This window comes from Zingiber officinale, chromosome 3A (genome assembly GCF_018446385.1).
Source record: "Zingiber officinale cultivar Zhangliang chromosome 3A, Zo_v1.1, whole genome shotgun sequence".
Lineage (NCBI taxonomy): Eukaryota > Viridiplantae > Streptophyta > Magnoliopsida > Zingiberales > Zingiberaceae > Zingiber > Zingiber officinale.
In genome coordinates this window covers 111,581,326-111,604,871 of record NC_055990.1, presented here as the reverse complement: position 1 = coordinate 111,604,871, position 23,546 = coordinate 111,581,326, and the positions used below count along the sequence as shown (strand labels likewise).

Sequence of the window (23,546 nt, the reverse complement as noted above, 5' to 3'; positions counted from 1 at the left end):
AACTCTTTACAAACACCTCTCGGCGACTCTATCAAGTTTGTGAAGATCTCATGACCATCCTCAGCGCTCATCAGATTAAGGATTCAATGTCAACTTATCTGGGTTCAGTCTCTAGTCTTCTTTGTGATTTCAATGAACTGCTCCCACCTGCGGCCAATCCTGCTGAAGAGCTTGAAAATCGGAAGAAATTTTTTATGTCTCTGGCTTTATATGGTCTGCCCACAGATTATTCTCATGTTCGTGATCAGATCCTGGGTAGCCCCACAGAAGCTACCATGGACAATACCTGGGCGACTCTTCTCCGTGTCCCGGCCAAAGTCTTGACGATACCTGCCGACTCGTCAGCGTTGGTCTCTCGACACAAAGGACCTCCACCTCGCAAGGGTGGCAAAGGACGCCCTTGGTGTGATCATTGCCACAAACCGGGACACACGATTGATAAGTGCTGGAGTCTACATGGTCGTCCTCCTCGTGCTGCTCAGATCGTTCAGAGTTCTGTTGCTTCTTCAGCTTCCACTCCCCAGTTACCACCTGATCCGACTCCAACACCTTCCTATACTGACTTTCTGAAATGGTTTGAGGATCGTTAGGCTTCTGGTTCCACTGCTACCATTGCACACGCTGGTGCTTCCTTTGCTGGTATATCTCGTTCTTCGAGTCCTTGGGTTCTTGATTCTGGGGCCACCGATCATATCACTGGTAATAAATCCTTATTTTCCTCTCTCACTACTTCTGGTACTCTACCAATGGTCACTATGGCCAATGGTTCTCAAACTCAATCCCAGGGTATTGGTATTGTTCATCCTTCTTCATCTCTTTCCATTTATAATGTTCTTTATGTTCCCGGCGCTCCATTTAATTTATTGTCAATAAGTCAACTTACTCGATCTCTTGATTGTGTCATTTCTTTTACTAACACATCTGTTTCCTTACAGGACCGGAGTACGGGGAGGATGATTGGCTTCGGATGTGAATCCCATGGCCTATATCGGCTTCAACAACCCTCTTTTGTTGGTTCGACGGCGGCATCTCCACTACTTATTCATGCTCAGTTGGGACATCCAGGTCTTCATAAATTGAAACAGTTACATCCTAGTCTCTCACTTAGAGTCTTTATCTTGTGAGTCGTGTCAATTGGGTAAGCATATTCGTAGTTCTTTTTCTCCTCGCATTGAGAGTCGGGCTATGTCTCCCTTTGCTTTGGTTCATTCTGATGTTTGGGGTCCGAGTCGTGTTTCTTCTACAATGGGGTCAAGGTATTTTGTTACTTTTATAGACGATTTTTCCCGTTGTACATGGTTATATCTGATTAAGGATCGTTCAGAATTGTTTTCTATTTTTGAATCCTTCTTCCTTGAAATAAAAACTCAATTTGGTACTTCCCTTTGAACTTTGCAAAGTGATAATGCACGCGAGTATTTGTCTACTCAGTTTCGTAGTTTTTTGGTATCTCATGGTGTGTTGCATCGCACGTCTTGCCCTCATACCCCTCAACAGAATGGGGTTGCAGAACGCAAGAATCGTCATCTTCTTGAGACCACTCGGACTCTTCTTCTCCATTCTCATGTCCCTTTTCAGTTTTGGGGTGATGCCGTACTTACTGCGTGTTATCTCATCAATCGCATGCCTTCAACCACTCTCCAGGGTAAAATACCTCATGAGATACTTTATCCGCATCAGTCCCTTCATCCTCTACCACCTCGGGTCTTTGGTTCTATATGTTTTGCTCATGCTCTTGATCCCGGCATTGACATACTCAAGTCGAGGGATATTCTGATGCAGATTGGATAGGATCTCCCTCTGATAGAAGATCCACTTCTGGATTTTGTATATTTGTCGGAGGTAACCTTGTTTCTTGGAAAAGTAAAAAACAGAATGTTGTGGCAAGATCCAGTGCAGAGGCAGAATATCGAGCTATGACTATTGCTAGTCAAGAACTTATATGGTTAAAACAGTTGCTTCAGGAACTAAGGTTTGGAGAGGTTACACAAATGTCACTCATATGTGATAACCAGGCCGCTATGCATATTGCTTCAAATCCAGTATTTCATGAGAGAACAAAGCATATTGAAGTTGACTGTCACTTTGTCAGAAAGAAAGTCATATCTGGAGAAATATCTACTAGTTTTGTCAATTCAAATGATCAGCTAGCAGATATATTCACTAAGTCACTTAGAGGTCCCCGGATCGATTACATATGTAACAAGCTTGGTGTATATGATCTATATTCTCAAGCTTGAGGGGGAGTGTTAGAATAATTATAGGGGTATTTCTGTCTTTTGGTGTATATCTTCTTTTCTATATAAAGGCCTAACTCGTGGTTCCCAACACACGAGAATTTAAGTTTTGCTTTGTACAGTTATCATTATTACTTTTTTTACAGTCAACTTACCCGATATTGGATTCCTTATCGGGTCTTTTCCCTTAAACGGGCTCTCTGGGGCCTTTTCCAGTAAACGAGCTTCCTCTGAGGCCTTTTCCGGTAAGCGGGCTCCCTTTGGGGCCTTTTCCCTCACGATGTCTTCATTATTATTTTCAGGAACATGTTTAGGGTTATAGCTTATTGAATTTACTAAGTAGACTAATTAACATCAATTACTAATTAATTAGACTGATTAATTATTTCTTTAGACAGATCCATAACCTTAATTATCGATCATTATTCATTAAATCAATTAAATGTAATTATTACCTATCAACTTATTAATCAATCAATTACTTCAATCAAATAACCAAATAAATCTCATTAACTACTTGGTAATTAATACGTTAGTACTATTTTACTAAAACTGGGATTAGAGTTCAGATTATCAATTAATCCGTTACGAAATTGCTTAACCAATTCCATCAACTAAATTCTAGATTAATTAACTAACCTTAACTAATTACTTAATTAATCTCTCAATCATTCTTATTAATTGATTTATCTATTAAACTAATTTAATCAATTAAGCTAATTAAATTACTCAGCGAATTATTTAATTAATAATCTTAATTATGCAAACCCCCTCCAATTAATTTCCAGATTATATTTAATTAATCGACTATTGCTCCAATAATCAAACTACATTAATAAATCGGTTAATATTACTTGATCGACCCATTAAATCTGTATTCAATCAGATTAATCGTTAATGCAATTAATTATATACTAATCAATCTCAATCAATTAATGAGTACCTATTAGATCACCAACCATTTCATCAATCTATGAATAATAAATTATAAATAATTTAATTCATTAAATCTCTAATCAAGATTAGATTATCATACCATAAATAAATTACATTGTAGACCTATTCATCTATTCTTTAATATATTAAACTTAACTAACACTTGGATTCAAATAAATAGAGTAAACCTTTCGGGTTAATTAAAGAAATAAATCTTAATTTTAATTAATTAAACAACATGGTACCTACCGAAAAGTCATTAGAACTTCGTCCAATCATCGCATGAACAAGAAAGAAAAGCATATTCGTTACCAATAAAACATGAGTTGAATTTGTAGCATACAAAAGCATAGAACCAAAACTAACATAACATACTAAACCTAACAAACAATAAAATCCGAAACTTTAAAGAATTATAGAAACTAATTAAGAGCATTAACATAATAGGAACATGCACCATTCATTGAAGCCGAAACATGGTATCATAATAAGGAAACAAACACAAAACTACACAAGACTATAGAGGCTAATTAAAACAATAACATAGTTGAGAACATGCCTTAAGTACTTAGCTATTACTCCTTGTCGTCCCTTGAAACTCTAGCACCGGTGGAGAAACAAAGGGTGGGGAAATCTCCTTAGGGCCGGCGGCAAGAAGAAGAACAAGTGGTGTTCTAGGTGAGGGTTTTTTTTTTATAAGGTGGAGGCTTTAGGACTTGGTCTAGATTTTTATCTACTAAACCTTTATCCCTATCCTTTATCCATATTCATAATTATCTGAATTTTATATATACATATTTGTATGTATAATAGTCTAGTTCTTAGTTATTATCTACAACATATGCATTTTATAGATTATGTATATACATGTGAGTCACATATAAATTCGTATACTTTTATTTAATACTAGATAGATTTTATAAATGCTAAGTCCCATATATTATTTATAAAATTTAATGCTAAGTCTAAATAGAAACTTATTTCCATGGTTTATATAATTCCATATATAGTTTTACCTATTTAATTCTATTTATTCTCTGTAATTACACCTTATTTTATTTTCATATTAATTAGATATCCATCTATACATCATACATACATAGTAATATTTAATTCATATATTATAATTTATTATACGTCTATATTACATTTTACATATTATACTATAATTTACACATTATATATTTTATATCATACAAAATATTTTATTTCTATATCGATTAGATAAATAATCTTTAAAAATTTCTACATACTAAGTTTTATCCCTAAATGCTAAGTCCTTTAATTCCTATATATATATTTTATAAAACCTCATACTAACTTTTATCTCTATCCTTTATCCATATCATAATTATCTGAATTTTATATATACATAGATAATTTGTATGTGATAATATTGTAGTTTCTTACATATTATATATATTTTACATGTTACACGTTATATATAATATATTAATCTTATATATATATATTTTCTTATTTTTATTTAATTAATATGATTTTGTATGGCTATAAAAATACATATTTGGGTATAAAATTAATATTTATATCCAACAATTTCCTTAATAAAATTGATCAAATTAAATTCCATAAATGTAGGCTAACTAATTAACTAAATCTAACTAAATCTATATATTTAAATTAATAAATTTCTTAATTAAATATAATTAATCCAATAAATAACCTTAATTAAATAATTTTGAAATCTAATTAAATTGTAATTAATCCAATAAATCCTCTTAATTAAATAAATCTGAATTCTAATTAAATTATAATTTAATCCAATAAATATCCTTAATGAAATAAGCGGTTTCGAACACTACAACATCAAAACCTTGTTGAACCATGGGATCTCCATGGGAGCAGCAACTAGCACGATGAATCGTGTGAGTGGACTTTCGCCATCAATGATGCACCAACACTTATGTATGCTGGTTATTGCTGAAAAAATCTTGTATAAGCCGTCCAATAAAACCAGGCACTGGAATGAAACCTTAAGCTTTGCTTCAAATATTTTGTGTTACCTGGTTCAACATTTTACTTTTAAACTTTGCTTCAAATATTTTGGATAATCATAGCTTGTTCAAGACCTCATTTGTATGTTAATTTTGATTTTGTACTGTATGATGGACCTGCTTATTTATATTTGATGCATTTTTGCATTTTTCAATTGTATGGTCAATATATAATACTTGTGCATTCAGAAAGGGTACATTCTGGTTTGTTGTTTAGAGTGTTCCTTGTATCAGGTGAATGATGACAAACTTGCTGTGCGGGATTCCGATGGAAACTATATCGCCACACAACTTGTAGAGGTGGACAATATAACAAGCTCTCTGAGAAGACTATATGTTGAGGCTTATCTTGGAGTCTCGCCAAAAGAAACACCAAAGTATTGGTTAATTTTTCAAGTTTCTATCCCTCCAATTGGATGGAACACTTACTTCATTTCGAAAGATTCTCAAAAAGGTAGATTTCGTATCTCCTTAACTGCTTATCTTTGTTTTATTTCCTATTTCAAATTTTATAGTAAGCTTTTACACAATTTTCTTTTTGAAGTTTAGATTTCTGCAGGCAGAGCAGGAAATTTTTTTAAATGAAATGTGAAATATTTGAATGTACCATCATATTAAATTAAGTGGTAACTAAACTACTAAAGTATAGGTTGTGCCTGCATCAAATTTTACTTTCTCATTATTATGTTAGGAATATATTTACCTTGTATACTAAATTTTTGTAGTGATTGAATGATTGAATCATTGCCCTTGTCGATACTATGAATGCATACTTATACCCTTTCTTACAGCTTGAGCTCTTTCAGGGTAAGGTTTATTAATCACATGCAACATCAGTTTATTGATCACATGCAATATCTCTTGTTTACCATCCCTAGTGAATGTTCTTCCTCTTGCATTGGTGCAGTAATAGGGTCATTGGTTTTGTTTTAAAATCCTTTGGGAGTCTGGCTTTGTTTCAGCCCCATTAGGATTGGTTAGCTACAATTTGATATTTTATTCTATTTTAGGACATATCTCTTCCACAATGAGTATAAAGAGGTCGTAAATATGGGCTTAAATTGAGATGCACAATGCTCATGGGAAGGACATCATACCTTATATTGTCAATGTAGTGACCTATCACGATAGGGACTAGACATCTCTTTGGGATTTACAAGTTATTTATGTAACTTTGTAAGTGTAAGGAGATAGGTTGCTAAACACGCAAACACGCAGCGGAAAAACCTATTTCCTCCAGAAGATCCATGCGAAGGGAAACATAATCTTATACTAAGTTAGATCTAAAGACATGATAGAGTTATACCTTTGAAGCGTGCTCACGATCTCCCGACAGCTCGGATCACAGCACGATCAATTGTTCGCGCCTCTACGGTATCCACACGAACAAGCCTTGCCTTCGTTTGTCTCACAAACTCAACAAGATGGAGAAGAAAAACACACAAGGTTGTGCTAGCAACCCTTGATGTGTTTCGGCCAAGAAGAGAAAGAGGAAGAAGAAGAAGCAAAGGAAACTTTTCACCTTCTCATCTAATGAAAATCTCACTCAAAATATCATTCAAAATGATATTTATATCCATCTCATGGAATACCAAGAGTTTTGACCTTTCATCTTCTAATCCAATGGTTCAAAATTAACCATTCAATCCAATGGTTCAATTTTGACCATTCAACTTCCTTGGTGAACTCAAGTTCACCCAATAAGTCAAACTCATTGATTCCCATGCAATTCGACTCAATCCAATGATTGGATCCACTTGAGTCTAACTCAACAAGCCCAATTCGGATTACACTTAATCCATTGATTCATCACATGAACCTATCTCCATATCAACTTGTTCTTAGTGTGTGATCCTGTAGGCTCTCGTAACGTTGGCAATGTATCCAAATCAACATTTACGATACATAAACAATGAGTGACATCTAGCATGGTATCATTGTTGCCCAAGTGACGAGAAAGTCATGATCCGACCTAACCTTTCCATGGCTATCATATTGTATGATTTGGTCCCTCTATCCTTGATATCTAGATTGATCAATGAGGCATAGACCGTGTCATCCTCTTATCAATCTTTATGTTTCTTGATCTCCAAGTAGACACACTTATCAAATAAGCTCAATATCTCATATTGACTTATTTACGCATGACCATGCTTTCTTGTGTCCTACTAATTAAGGGACCCACAGATATCGCTTCCTTCATATGGAAGGGATAGATCCCATCTACATTACTCACATCCCTCTGCATAATTCATTGCATATCCAGTGATCGACTTTATAGTCCACCCTGTTACGGGTGACGTTTGACGATACCAAAGCATATAACTCCTTATGTAGGGAACCGTAGTGACTTCAGGTCTAAGGACTATTCATATCAATAGTCACATGAGAATGTTTATGACACTCATACGACGATCCATGAAACATTCTCATGGCGGGTCATTTAGTATATATTCTCTAATATATACCCATGTGCCAACCTGATATCTCATATCCATGACTTGTGAGATCAAGTCATCCGTTGACCTACATGCTAGTCTTAGCGCATTAATATTGTCCTTGTATATTAATGCTCGACTAGGAATAGTTAAGAGTAGTGTTCTCTACAATATCTCACTATCAATTCAACCAATTGATTATTATAGATAAGAACCTACTACCCAAGGACATTATTATATTTATTCAATCGGCACTGAACTGCAATAAATATAATAATCATAACCTTTACCTTTTATTAATAGTGATATATGATACAAAATGAGCCCTTTACAATCATCTCATAATTGGTACTAGGGCTAATACTAACAGTAAACACTTAGGTGAAGACCTTCTTGAAAATACATTCATGCAACTCCTATATATATGCTAATTTTGCATGATTTATCCCAACATTTGGTGAAAATATGTAAACTACTGGCATGTGTCATCGGATGTTGGTATGGGTAGAATGCAACGCACCATTTGTTATTTCTTTTCCTCATATCACTATATGGAGTTGGAAAATGAGCATCTTCATTTATGAGTTAATGTTTTAGTTCTATGCCAAGATTCTATATTGACATTTCACTTTGTTAGGGTTATGGTCAGGGTTAAGATTCTCTTTTTGGGCTTCTGAGGTTTTATGGGATCACTACTACTTATCATATAACAATTATAGGATGAGTTGAGCGGTTAATTTTCCTCATGGTGGTCACCCGTAAGTGGGCCAAGTATGGTTTGAAATCTCGTACTGCATTGAGCGAAATGGTCGAAATGTATAAGACACTGAAACTTGATATTAGTTGACACATGGTGAATTATTGGCTAACAAATAGGCTTTCTAAGTTTAGATGAGTAGCTATAACTGCAATGAATTTAAGTTTTTTTTGACCTACTACATCATTGATTCTTTTTTAGCTTAATTAGAGCTTTTGTTAACAATGAAAACTGAATTGGCATTTTTTTTTGCAAGTAATTGTTGCAGGAGAGATATGCTAAATAAATTTACATTAAGATACTAAATGTACGGTTCTGAAATTTATATCTGATTCAATGTGCTTTAATCTAGGATGTATTTGAAACAAGTTTAATTTAGACGTGACCATAATGCTTTTACTTTTTATTTCTAACTTCTTAACCCCTTAAATATATCATTGAAGAGTGCTACTGACTGCTGTTTTTTTTGGTGTGAACCCAGTTGCTCATAGTGAATACACTTCTAGTTATGCTACTATGGAGAATGAGACCATTGAAATAGGGCCAGGTCCTTTTAAATTGCAATTTTCATCAACTAGTGGACAACTAAAAAGAATTACAAATCACAGAACGGGAGTAAGTATGTTTCCATTTAAACAACTTTTTCTTTAATCATAATTCCACGAGTTGTTTGTGTGCCATCTCCATTGTCATCTGAATGCTAAAGGTTGTCAGCTTGTAATTATCCTAATCAGGTTCCCCTTTCCAATAAAAGTGTTTTGCTATGGGCAACATAGAATGTTAGAGCAGGGATGTTGATGGGTCCTGATAACCCAAATCTGAACCGAGGAATGTGTCCTCATTTTAGGTGCTTTAACATATATATATCTTATACAAAAATGATAGCTGGCTGAAGTCTGTCCTGAAAATGTACTGATTCTTTAAGGCACCATTCTGAACATTCATATATAACTGAGCCGTTATGCTCGTTGAATGATAATTTCTTTTCCCTTTGTTCTTGTTCCTACTGAAACAGTAAGTTTTTTGCTCTGTTCGTGTGTTTTTTATGTTGACATATTAGCCTTTCGATATGATTGCATGGTCAACTAAGTCATGCCTAAGGGATAATAAAAGATATATATTCCAGTTGGTTTATTACCATGCAGAATGGATAAGATGAATACCAATATAAAGAATGCGTCATGCTTGAAAATTTAGAGCAAGGTCTATTGTTTTCACTATGAATTTGTCTTCCTCTTGTCAGTTGCTTATGTAAATGTATAAACAAGAGAAATGCTGCATATAAGGCTTGCATGAGCTTTGCACTCTTGTTTAGTTTCTTTGCTACTTTTTCCATGTCATCATTATCTTTAATGGATGGTGTATTTTGGAAGCTGAAGCTATTAGAATTTATGAAAACTAATATAAATTCCATGGATCTATATTTGCTTAGAACTTCAAGAATATCTTTGAGTTGTTGAATTTTCTGTAGAGCTTCTTATACATTATGCATTGAAAACTCATTTTTCAATGATGGGAATGTCCGCTAATTCTCTTTTTAACCTTTTTAGTCTGAGGACATTGGTTTATGATGATGTTATCGCTTATTCTCAGTGTTGGATGCTGTTATTTTATGTATATCTCCTATGATTTGTTAAATGGTTTTTATCTATTTGTTGGATATTTGCATCAGGTTGATATACCTATAAATCAAAGCTTTCTGTGGTATGAAGCGAGCAGTGGAGATGCAGCAGATGGACAAGTACATGTTTTTTTCTTTGTTGACGAGACGATGTGATCACACCAGATTGTTTGTTGTTTTTCATTTGCACTATTTTTCTCCTAGGCATCAGGAGCGTATATTTTCAGGCCAGATGGTGCACCACCAGTTCCTTCATCAAGCTCGGTATGTTAATGGAAGTATCTTTTACTCTCAAGGTTTATATACTATCCAAACTAACCAAAACAGGCTTGCATGGATATTTGTACTTAGGTACCATTGAAGGTTATACAAGGGCCTCTAGTGGATGAAGTTCATCAACAGTTTAACTCATGGATTTATCAGGTGGTCCAAATTTCAATTTCACTAAGAAGATGCTACTAAAGGATACATTTCCTAAATTACTTTCACAATTGTTGGGAGGAAAGAAACTTATATATATATATATATATATATATATATAACATCACAAAATCATTAATAGTGGGCATGTTAATCCATGATAAGGAGATAATAATTATTGTTATGAAGACCAAGAATTAAAATGTTGAGCCGTGTTGGTTGGCGTAAGTGTAATTTACCGCCCACCCCCAATCGACCTGTGAAATGCTTGGGCATTGACATGAGAGTGGCGATGTGTGACAAAAACAAAGAGGGAGAGAGAGAAAGAGAAGAGAGACCAAGGGAGAGGAGAAGAGGGAGATGGATGGGTAATGGGTGTGGTGTGCAAGCAACAGGCGTAAAGGGTGGGCAATGATAGACATTGTATTTTGGATAAGTAAAATGTATATATTAAAATCAAGTCCAGAGTACAATACCCGATAATTAGTAGCGTCTCATGTTTGACGTAATATTAGATTAGAAAACATTCTTAATGACCGGTAAACATGAATTTGTACATTTCTAAAAATCCTCTCTCTCTCCAACTGTCTCTCATCAAAGATACAACCGTTCTATCTTTTCATACAAAGTGTATCAAAGCTGACATCGTAAGGTTTCTGGCTTTCGTCAAAAGATGACCTCCTCTGAAAAAACTCTCAAAGACTTGCAGCATTCGTCGATAGGTAGACATCTGCATCATATGCAGTCATTCTTGGATCCTCCGCCATAAGACCGCTATAGGAGGGCACCCAAAGAACAAGTGTTCTTGCTCCATCTCTCACCTACAAAAGGCACAACACCGATCCTCCAAATAGTCAAGTCTATCTCTGGTGGGAAGTCGCCTCTAAGCCAACATCCAAAGTGTAACTTCATGGCTAGATTGGATGTAGGACTTCTACATTTACTGGGACACCTAAAGAAGTCATAAGCCCTAGCCAACCTCCATCCTGCTCAAACCAATCCTCCAACCTCTGCATAGCACCGACCCAGTAGCCATAAGGATAAGGTCACAAATCTACAATAACCGCTTGATCAACGGGGAATCCGAGTGCACCGCCTCCCAAGTCCATATGTCCCTTGCCTCAAGTAGGTATGATGCACCTACTTGATCCAAAGAACATCCTCCTTCGCCTATATCCGCCAAAGTACCTTAGCTAATAAGGCAAGGTTCCAAGCTTTCAAGTCCTGAAATCCCAATTCTTAGGGCTGCACATATCCGCCCAAGACACCGGGGGGTGGGTATTTGGACATCCACATAAAAGATTTGCAGATACTGTAAATGCAGTCAATAATTCATAAGTAATATAGAGAGCCAAAAGCACTCCACTCCTTGAAGCACCAAAGTGATGAGTTGTACTTTTCCCACATAAGAAAGTGTCTTGTTCGGCCAATAGTTTATCCATTGTACTAAGGAATCAAGGAGAAGGAGAGGGTTGTAGTTCGAAATCTATAGACACTCGGCAGCAAGTGGTATTCCTAAATATTGAAAGGGCATGGTCCCCTCCTAGAAGCCCGTAAGAGAAAGAAGCCACAACCGTGTCAAGTCATCTACTCCAGGTAGATAAATGTTCAACTTCCGATGATTAATCGCTCCAAACATTTGCAAACAAGAAGATAAATGTCATATTGATACCTCATCCCTCGATTGAATAATAATGTCATTTGCATACATCAAGTGTGCTAATTTGAGATGACCACACCGTGGATGGAATTTGAAATCTGATCTGTCTGTGCGTTGTTGTATTTGTCACCTAAGGATCTCCACACAAATACCGAATTAGTAGGGAGAGAGAATCTCCCTGACGTAGCCCTCTAGCCCCTCTGAAGAATCGAAAAGACACCATTAATGGCCAGAGAGAATGACGGAGTGGTCTCACACTCCATTATCCAGGACATAAACTTCATAAGAAATTGAAGACTAATAGGCCCCTTACGCAGAAACTCCCAATGAACCAAGTCGAAGGCCTTCTAAAGGTCAATCTTCATAATGCATCTTGGGGAGATGCACTTCCTGTGATACCTTCAGAAGAGCTCCTGCGCTAGATGGATATTATCTGTAATGAGACGTCCCTGTACAAAAGTTGCATGAGATTGGTGAAGTATTCCTCTTACTACCTTTAATAATCTCGAACCCAATAACTTAGAGATGACCTTGTAGAATACTGTACAACAAGAGATCGGTCTATAATTTGTCACCTTGTTAGCGTGGCCATATTTTGAGACAAGCACAATCAAGGTGTGATTCTAAGTACAATAAGAGATCGGTTTATGATTTGTCACCTTGTTAGCATGGGTGGATTTCGGGACAAGCACAATCAAAGTGTGATTCTATCTCCGCAATAATCTCTCACTAGTGAAAATTCCATAACTGCAATAGTGAAGTCCGACCCCACAATGTCTCAAGAATGCTTGAAGAACTTCGAGTTATACCCATTCGAGCCTAGAGCCCTCTGATCTCCAATATCAAATAGTGTCTGCTTTATCTCCTCTGTTGTAGGGAGTCATGCCAAAGCATCATGCTGGTCCATATAGACATGCTGGTCAAATGTCATGCAAGAGTGAGGAAAATCTGCCGTGCGGCCTACCGTCTCCCGACGATAGAAGTGTTTCATGAAAACCTTGACCACCTCAAATGATTATGTAAGACTACCATCTAGTTTCTCCACTACAATGATCTCATTACGCTTATTATTACGCTTTACTAGTGCATGAAAAAAATGAAGTGTTCTAGTCCACATGCTTGAAGTAACCAATTTTTGCACGTTGCATGGAGAAAGAATGTTTTGCAACATTTGGATGAGCTGTAGTTTGCTGCAAGTCTTTGTAATCCTCTGTCGTATGACCATGCAATAATCCATCACCTTGTGCCTCTTCCAATCATGCTCGGGCAACAACAGTTTTGACAGAGATGTGTTGATAATTCTCTACGTTTTATCTCTTCAAATCTAATTTCAATGTCTTTAAATATGCGAGAGCCCATATTGTTTGTTACTTTGTTCCAACTATTGCTTGTATTCTACCCATTTTGTCTCCACTAGTTGTGAGAACGAATCATGTTGGACCCACATATTGAAGAATTTAAATGGCTTCTGAATGTGAATTCCTCCACCCAAGATAGAGACCAAACATGCTGAGTGATCTGATAAACAACCTAGAGGTGTGAATTCTGCAAACCTTTGTAACTCAGCTTCTAACCATTCTCTATTAATGAGTGCTCGATCCAGTTTGCTACATATATTACCATTCTTTATTAACTCGGCTTTGTAATGATAGCCGTTGTAGGCAATGGGATATGTGATTTTTTTTTGATTAAAATCCTTCAATTACATATAAAATATCAAGACCATAATAAAAGAGTAATTTTATTATTAAATATGCAATTTAATTATAAATGATTTCCTTTGCAATCCAATTGTTTATAGGGCACTATCAAACATGAATGACAGAGAACCATATTTTTTTTAAACATATGATTAGTTGTCTTTATCTCTTCCTATTGGAGTGAGAATAATCCATATTGTGATATGTGTTTTATTAAAATATGAATCTGTGTCATTAGACCCCCAAATTCAAAGGAAATAATATGAATATAAATACCCTATAGTTAATGATCTTTTCCTATGTTCTTCATTAAAAAATAGTGTCTGAATTCCTCTATGGTAAGTTGACATGCTATTTTGCCATTTAGGTGTCAAAAACTCAAAAAAAACGAAGACGAATTACATCATTAATATAAAAATCTATCTTTTAAATGTCTCCAGTTCTAGTCACACCCTTAATTAGTTGTACCTAGATATTGGCCATGTATGTGCCGGACTGATATGTTTCCTTTTCATTATCAGTTTAGAGTTAAACTAGTTAACTATTCTTTTCTTATGACTATTTCATGTTTGCTAAAACTCGAGTTGTTTCAGGTTATTAGAGTTTACAAAGAAAAGGAGCATGCAGAAATAGAATTTACGGTTAGTTTAGAACTTTACCTGTATAATGGCATTCTTGACTAATACCTTTTTATTGAATTGTTATCAACTTTTGCTAATGTTTACCATGTGTAATGAAGATTGGGCCAATACCTACTGATGATGGCACTGGGAAGGAAGTCATTACTCGATTGATGACAAATATGGTCACAAATAGTACATTCTACACAGATTCCAATGGAAGAGATTTTCTGAAGAGGGTATACTCCACAATCCTACTCCTTATGCAGATAATAATAGAGATATATTCCTATATTTTTTCTGTTTCTACTCTTTTGTGTTTACAGTGAAATTATCAGTGTGTTTTTATCATGTTGCAGTTTTTACCTCCTCCTTTTTCACTATACTATCATATACAAATAGGAAAGGTCTTGCTATGACAGTTCGCCACTCTTCATAAGGATTATTGCTATAATCTGCACGCAGTCTACGGTCTGTTACAGCTGCAGTGGGTCTTCACAGCTATACACCACAAGTCGATCCCAAGTTCATTCCAATGTGTACATGATCACAAGTGAACATGAATGAGTATGGTTAGACCCATAATATCAACTACAACTACTAACTGATGTAATTGATCACAAGTGAAGATGAATGAGTATGGTTAGACCCATATACTCTAGGTGTTAACCTCTTCACTCTTCAATTTTACGATTGAGAGTAGTTCCCATGTTCATTCCAACGCGTACATGACTACCAAAGGTGATGTACAATCGAAGTGTTAATGCTAATATGATTGCTAAAATGATCCATAGATTGCTACAGGCCTTGGGCTGCATCACAATATAATCATCCATCGTAGAATCCACATCTGCAAGAAAGTCATGTACCGTTGTATTGACACTTTCCACTATATCATGACCTAAAGAAATGAATTTATCTACCTTGTAAGTGTGGACCAATTTTATCAAAAATAAATAAACAACTAGATTGACCTACATAACTGCATATAGAATTGCTCTTTTAATTGTCACCTTGAGTTAGTATGGCTTGTCAAGTTGTAATTGCAGTTGTTACATGAACAATAATAACTTTATATGCATGCTACAAACTATATAGAAAACCTTTACTTTCTATGTAATTGCATACACTGCAAATGTTCATGTGCCCTGTGTGTATACCTACTATGCTAACATCTTAAAATATATCCATAATCATGTTATGTTGATTGAATTGTTTCAGGTCCGAGATTATAGAGCAGATTGGAATCTTCAAGTGACTCAACCAGTTTCAGGAAACTATTACCCGGTATTTATTTACTATTGGATGCACTCATCCTGGAGATAAAAACTTTTAATAAGGAAACTTTTAAAAGACCTATGTTTAATAATGTTCTCTATAATAGGAAAATAAAAATAAAATAAGATGTTTATACTTTCTAGTGTGGGAATTTATCAATATCAGTTCACTTTATTCAAAGCATTATGTCATGTCCAAATTATTTTCAGCCTTGGTGAAACACTCTAATGGTTCAGGTCTTCAGGGACACAACTTTTCCTTAATAGAGGATTTTATCCTCTTATGGTGTTGAGATCCAGGATATTCCTTCTTGTACAAGGAGGTACCCCTCGTAGTGACAATTAGGAGTAAGAAATAATGCAAGATAGACATCAGTGTATCATTAAAAAGACATACACATTTTATTCATTCGTCAAAGTAACAAAACAAATTTTAAGTATGAAAAAGAATACTTCATATAAAGAAAGTGTTGTAAGCCTGAATCATTTTGTACAATAGCAAATTTATCAAATTATGTGTAGATAAAATGTTAAGAAGAAATATAAATAAGTGAAATCAAGGAAAACACAAAGTGAGCACAAAGTTGAAAAGTGGATAAACTAAAAGGATTTACAAGAACTATATTCTTATTTAAAAATCTGACAAGTGTTATGATTATATAATTAGATTTTAATATTTATATTGCTTATTGATGATTGCACATTTATTTATTCCACATTTGAACATTGTTTTAAAGCAAGTAAATCCACAAAGAAGTGAACCATCGGATCTAAGTCCACAAAATATGAATAGTGCTATATAATATGTCAGTCAAAGACCTCATCAATAATTAATAGCAATACAGTGTAACAAAATAATAATTACATGCAGCACATATTGATATAGTTTGAATTCACCTAGACTGTGTGGGATGGGTGGGGGAAACAAATCCCTAATTATATGGTTAGAATCAAACATTTCCTTTTTAGTATGTTTTCTCACCGTTAGTAATAGCCATTTATCTGCTCTTAAGTGTTGCACGTTTGAGGTAAGTGTCAATAGATGAGTAATCAAAGCATCAAATTATAATTTAAAAACTTCCCTTCCTAGGTGTGGACCCATGTGAAAGCATGTAAAGTTAACATTTATTACACTCAATTAAAACCCAATAATGTAGTTCATTTAGAACCCGTTTGCTAAGTTAGCATTATTAATTCTTTTTTAAAAACAATCACAGCAGTATATTAATCCAATTATAGTTTTTCACATATTTATTTCATGCACAACTACTTAATTAGAGATCAAGAAGCATATTTACCTACCTCAACCTCAAGTATGCGCTGATAAATAGAGTTGAATGAGGTCAAAGTGCTACTTCTGGGTGAGTCTCTACACAAATAACCAAAAGAACAACTCACAAAAATCTAAAGATCACATTCATGACACCAAATCTAGAATCATCCAATACTAAAGATTTTTGGATCCAATCTTGACTCTAAACTAGAGGAAGTGGTAGATCCTACTTGTGTAATTGCTGTAACATGGAGGAAAACTAAGGATTTGTAACAAATAGACAATCCAACATAAGGAAAAATCGAAGTGCCACTTAGCCAAGTTATAGGAGTTGCTAATTGCCCTAGGGCTTGGTGCTGTGGTAAGATGCAGGGTGCATTTCCTAAGTAACCCGATTCAATTCCCACATAGGACACACCTATGACGATTGAACTATGAGTGAAGCTGGGGCGCAACATCAGGAGTCACTGCGCTTCCTGGATTTACCCGGTGGGTGGAATGTGAGGCTAGACCATCTATCCACTATTAGTCGGATTGTAAGATTAGGATACTTGGTATATATATAAAAAAAATGGAGTAGGCTGCTAACTGATCAAGTGGGATCAAAGGGAAAACTCACTGAACTCAGATCAAGAGAGAGGAGGGGTAAATCTACTCATTAGTCACCTGAAGAGTGGGCGCCACCCTTGCTGTTTTGTCCACTGATCTACTGGAAGAGAGAGATTGAAGGGAGAAGCAAGGGAGAGATGCTGCTGGGAGAGGCAGCAATACCACATTTTAGAAGGAAACGGTCACACAGGCTGATTGTGTTGTGGTCAGCTGCACATGAGATAGGCAACAAACGCAGAGGTTGGGACTGAGAGAGGGAAAGATTATGGGCTGCTGGATAAGAGGGACGACTGCCACTGGACGATGGCTCCCATCAGTGGCTTTGCATTGATGGTGTAGTGCAGTGTCACGAAGAGATGAGGGGTGGAGAAGAAATGAAGGATGGGGGTTATGTAGAGAGGGAAGAAAAACAGATTTAAATAATACTAAGCAACCCAAAACTCCACTAAATCAAGTATAACATTTTTGAATCAATTTGTTCCTAATATAAATTTGCTTCAATTTTAAATTGGTTAAAATGTGCCCAAATTGAGCCTCTTTTAAACTTGACCCTCAACACAAGGTCCACTTGATAGACTCAACCAAAACCTAAAAATTAAATAAAGTAAAAAATATAATATGTAACATATGAGGTAGGTTAAGGATCACAAATTATCTTCATTTATCTGGTTCAATGTAATGCAGAGCTTGTTAGTCTTGAGTCCTTGTGAGAATACAGCTAGCCTTAAATTGTTGGATTACTAATAGTAGAAAATTATCAAGCTTCTTTACTTGTGTAAAATAGCATACCTCTTTCTGATTAATTTTTTTTACATTACAGCTGAACCTAGGAATATACTCAACAGATGGTAAATCTGAACTCTCAGTCCTTGTAGACCGTGGTGTCGGAGGTTCCAGCATTAAAGACGGGGAAATAGAAATTATGCTTCATAGGTTCCAACCTTTGATATGTCAACTCCTTTCTAATTGTCTGGGCTTTCTTTCATTTACCTTTTTCTTTTTTTTTTTGTCTTCTAACCAACCACTACTTGGAAGGCGTTTATTGTATGATGACTCCCGAGGCGTTGCAGAAGCTCTTGATGAACAAGTTTGTGTTAATTATGCATGCGAGGGTCTTACGGTATGGTCATTTCCTGTCTATTGAACTTTCTACTGCTACTTTAAGTGATAACTGTATGCATTATCTAGACTATCTATCTATTTTATGCTTTCACTTGTTAAGTTGGTAATTTTATTCGTCCAGGACATGAGACATAGTTGATTAAATTGATTAGCCGTCACAACATATAAGTAGCCAGTTTTTCTTTATTTTTGCCCCAACAATGTTATGCTTAGGTTAGCCATCAGCATTTTCCTTCCCTTAAGATACCCCACTTCTCTGTTCAGATATAAAGCCATTATCTATAAAGTATTTGAAAATTCTACAACTTTAATAACTTCATTTCAGGCATTACTCTCTTAATCGTTCTTGATTGTGTTGTGACTTTAATTTAATTCACTTATCTGCTCATGCATGACCTGCTGGCATCTGCTTAGTGATTTGATTATCGCCTCTGTTGTTCAAGCTACTTTTTTTTGCTGCTCAGTCAGATTTTCATTTGAAAGAAAGCTCTACTATATAGGGCGTTCATTCCTATATTTCTGCTAATACTAGTGGCATTATAGGTACGAGGGAACTACTACTTGAGTGTTGATCAATTTGGTAGTGGAGCTCATTGGAGGCGAACCTTTGGACAACAAATTTACTCTCCTCTTCTTCTAGCATTCGCTCATGCGGTACAATATGCTTTTAGTTGGCAAGCCTATTTCTTTTGTTCCACTGATGACATTCTGATTTCTTGTAGGATGAGGAAAGTTGGAAGTCCTCTCATGTGATGAACGCAACCACGATGGATCATGGTTACAATCTGCCGCCTAATGTTGCAATTATCACACTTCAGGTGCGACGTAGCTTTATCGAATGCCCATTTATTTCTAAACAAACACTTCTCTTAACAAACAAGATCTTTATCTTCAGGATCTACATGATGGTTCTGTCCTCCTTCGGTTGGCACATTTGTATGAGGTACAATGGTGGATAACTTCTAAGACACTTTGCAATCCTATACTAATCTACTCGACTTTTCATAGGCCGGGGAGGATGTTCTTAATTCAAGATTGAGTAACGTTGATCTGAAAAAGGTCTTTGCGGGGAAAACGGTAAATTCATCACTTTAAGCAATTGATTTTGATCGATGAACATATATCTTAACAAACAATATAGACTTCTCTTTAACATTCGGTTATGTGGGGAAAGAATGATCAATTTCCTTTTTCATTTCCCTACTCCATTTCTTTTTCCCTACTCCATTTCTTCTGATTGTATTCACGGATCCGCTCTATTGAAAGAACTGGAAAAATAAGCCTTGAAGATTTTATGATGCATTTGCCTTGTATTATATATCAAACTTGGTACAATTGTCTATCCATAAACATTCGCTGCTACTATTTACAGATTAAAGAATTAAGAGAAACAAACTTATCTGCAAACCAAGACAAGTCTGGAATGAAGAGGAAGAAGTGGAGAGTTGCAGATGATCCTGGAAGTTCCTCAGCTCCCATAAGAGGTCGCCCGGTCGACAATACTACACTCGTTGTCGAATTGGGCCCCATGGAGATTCGCACTTTCTTGCTCAAGTTTTGATGCATACAATATTATTCAGAAAAAAAAGACTAATCCATTCCAATTTGTGGGATGTGTCTCAAGGCACTGAATGATGTCTTGAAGCCAGAACAATAAACCTGCTCAATAATTGTAAGTGATGCGGTAAGTTTAGCTGAAGACAGATTTACTCCGTTACGATAATCATGTGGAGGGGCATCATGTTTCATTCAATTCGAAACACATGGTCTAATAAATCATTGTTGCTTAAACTTTCGGTCAGCTCCCCAGTAGATGATTCGTTTGCTATTTTTCTAATTTCTCATTATGGTCATGATATCAAACAAATAACATGAACTTTATGACATCAAGCTTATCAAACATGACATATGTCAACTGTGAGCATGATACCATACAAAACATCATGATATATGATATTTAGGTTTAACAATTAACATGATGTAGAAACATGACATATAAGTAATAAATGGTGGAAATATTATCTACACATTACATAAGATGAATTTTTTGTAGATAGAAAATCTCACATACAAATGAAAGGTAGAGCAATACTTTCATAGATTAAAAGTGATAAATTTAATTCTAGAGATCAGCTTTTGAATGTGTATAAATTATATTCCAGATTTAGTTGATAAGTGAAACATGAGAGGTCATCTACCTATTCTTAAAAAAAAAAAAGTAAATGATGAATTTAACATCATAAAATCTTAGAAAATTTGGTACACATCATGTGCTATGAATTATTTAAGGAAGTGCATTGATAAAGATGCTAACTTGGATAATTGTAAGGTTGACAACTACTCTTTGTTTAATAACAAAATCAATGAGCAATAGGTTGGTTGTTTGAATGAATTTTTATTAGCACCTTTTGATTTATTTTGATGGTTGAAGAAAAATTTTTATGGAGTATCAGTTCGAAGAGTTGAATATCTGAATTATAAAAAAAATAAAAATAAATAAACAAATAAAGATTAAGATTGACATCATAGCATCATAACCAGAAACAACATAATTTACATCCAAGGGTGGATCCAGTGATCCGTATAAAAATTCTTCCTCTATATTTGAATTTCTGGATTCGTCACTATTCACATCACGATCTTAATATATAAAATATTAAGATAAGTACATTGCATGATGTTGGTGCGTGAGGTACTATCTTTCGAGTAAGCTACCGTGCCACGAAACACTTTGTGCCTAACACTGCACGTTAGCATCGAACGATCTATGGTGTCAAGTAGTGGTTCATACCTCTTGACCATCATTCGATTGCTTAATTAGAGTCCTAATTTTATTAAAAAATAACTTTGTTGGCTTATTTATTGTGCCTAAGATGCATAACTCATAGAATTGAAGTGGACTTCGAATATTAATCTCCAATAATTAAGCCCATCTTTGACCTTGCCACGGACATCAAAATCAAGAGAGTTATCATACTAATAATACGAGCATTCAACACCTAAGCTTGAAACGCTCTAAATCGATTAAAATACCCTTAGTAAGAGTAATTAGTTAAAGAAAAAAATTACATATTATATAATATAGTGCCATAAGTTGTGCTATGAATTTAGATAGACGAATTAAAGAAAAATACTGTGAATTAGTCGGATGAATTAAACTTATATATCTAGTTTTAAAAAAATATTTAAGATGAATTGTACTTTAAATTTATTTGGTATGGGGGAAAATATTATACCATGGTATTGTGATTCGTCAACGCCTTTGTCACGGAGGCTGCAGTACTAATTAAGATGCATGCATTTATGGAACATTTCCAAGTCAACTTAGATTTTTTTTTTCCCTGCACAGAATTCAGATTGCAAATGATCGATGCCGACAGTTAATGATGTTCTTGAGCTTGTTTTTCAAAATCAAACAGTTGAAAATTCTACCTTTGTAGTGGAAAACAGGGTCGATGTTTCTCCATTATAATGTGAAATCGAAGAAAGTTCTTGATTCCATTTGGAATCAAAAGAAAATAAAAAAATAAAATATTTTACATGTATTTTTCTAATCAAATCCACTGTTTATCTTCCTACAATTCAACTCGATTTATGCTGCTTGTTTCATGAGAAAACAACACATTTGAAAGTTTGTTGGGTTCTTTTTGTTTTTTTTAATGATTGGATAACTATGTTGCCACTACCTGCTCCATTGATTTCAGAGGGTTTTATTTCATTTTTGTTTATTTTTTTTTGAGTTTTAAAGACAAGATTTAGCAAATCATTAAGGGCATTTCATGTTGAGAAGGAGGATTTTGGAGAAAAAAAAAAAGAGAGAAATTATCGTCCTCTAAACTTTTTTAAAAAAGAAATTCTATTTAAACAGTTAAACAAATATTTATATAAATAAATCCAGACTTATGATAGGTAAAACTGTCAAAAATATCCTAAATACCTAAAAACAATATCCAAAATAGTAAATTAGATATTTGGAGCCTCCGAAAATACCTAAAATAATATTTTTCATATCTAAAATTTGATGGTTATAAGTTCAACCCCGTAACAAATCTAGGTCTCTAAACGAATTTTGATTCAAGCCAAATAGCGCTTCGTTTTAGTACCCAAGTTAAAAATTATGACCTTTTGAAGTTGGATAGATCTTTTAGGATTGACCTTGCATCAGAGGGGCCCCTGAGGTGAGGGTTATCATCTTTTACGACCTATAAATTTACCTCTCTAAAAAAAAGATAGTCTAGTTCACAAAGCTCTCTCGATGCAAGTTCTCAACTCGAACTCATGATTTCCAAGTCATATAATAATAATCTATCATTGCGCCAAGGTTCTCCTTCTAAATTTACCTCTCTAAATCACTTCACTTTCACTATAACTAATTGTAGGGTTGTGTCTTCACAGGATGCCCAATTGAATAGTAGGTGACAAACTTACTATAATAAAATAGGGGATCAATTCTTGGCTGTTGCATATCCTCAGAGAAAAAAATTCCTCTCACCCGTTAGTTAACTTGGCTATCGGCTATAAGACTTTTCTAACCTAGGGACAGACGGTAAAAACACGTTTAGAATGAGGTAAAAAAACTCCACTTAGACGTATAAGGGCCTTTAGAAGTCCATTCATGACTTTAGAACTATAAAACTCTTTCTAGAAGCTGCTCATGTAATAGTTTTATTAACAAATAGTACTTCTTTATAATTATACCCTCTCTGGACAGACAGGTAATTAAATCAACTAGCTAGTCTATAAATTAGGGGCTCCGTTCTCGTGTTCTACCAACCCGAACCCGATAGACCGTTAATTGCAGCGAGATCACTATCTACCTAACCAAATGCATGTCACATAACTGCTACTTTCTCTTGCTTAC

The 23,546-nt window shown here is 35.0% G+C and overlaps 1 protein-coding gene across 1 annotated transcript in view; it reads left to right on the top strand.

Moving 5' to 3' along the window:
• LOC122052277 (alpha-mannosidase-like) overlaps positions 1 to 20,476 on the top strand; it is a 52,238-nt gene extending 31,762 nt beyond the window's left edge. The window contains exons 15-29 of the mRNA XM_042613729.1: positions 5,423 to 5,642; positions 8,865 to 8,998; positions 10,056 to 10,124; positions 10,209 to 10,268; positions 10,356 to 10,427; positions 14,378 to 14,425; positions 14,524 to 14,643; positions 15,626 to 15,691; positions 18,384 to 18,496; positions 18,599 to 18,683; positions 19,229 to 19,339; positions 19,408 to 19,503; positions 19,581 to 19,628; positions 19,694 to 19,762; positions 20,058 to 20,476. Of these exons, the coding sequence (XP_042469663.1) occupies positions 5,423 to 5,642; positions 8,865 to 8,998; positions 10,056 to 10,124; positions 10,209 to 10,268; positions 10,356 to 10,427; positions 14,378 to 14,425; positions 14,524 to 14,643; positions 15,626 to 15,691; positions 18,384 to 18,496; positions 18,599 to 18,683; positions 19,229 to 19,339; positions 19,408 to 19,503; positions 19,581 to 19,628; positions 19,694 to 19,762; positions 20,058 to 20,246 (1,500 nt within the window). The 3' untranslated portion in view covers positions 20,247 to 20,476. The remainder of the gene's footprint in view (positions 1 to 5,422; positions 5,643 to 8,864; positions 8,999 to 10,055; positions 10,125 to 10,208; positions 10,269 to 10,355; positions 10,428 to 14,377; positions 14,426 to 14,523; positions 14,644 to 15,625; positions 15,692 to 18,383; positions 18,497 to 18,598; positions 18,684 to 19,228; positions 19,340 to 19,407; positions 19,504 to 19,580; positions 19,629 to 19,693; positions 19,763 to 20,057) is intronic.
• Positions 20,477 to 23,546: the final 3,070 nt, after the last annotated feature.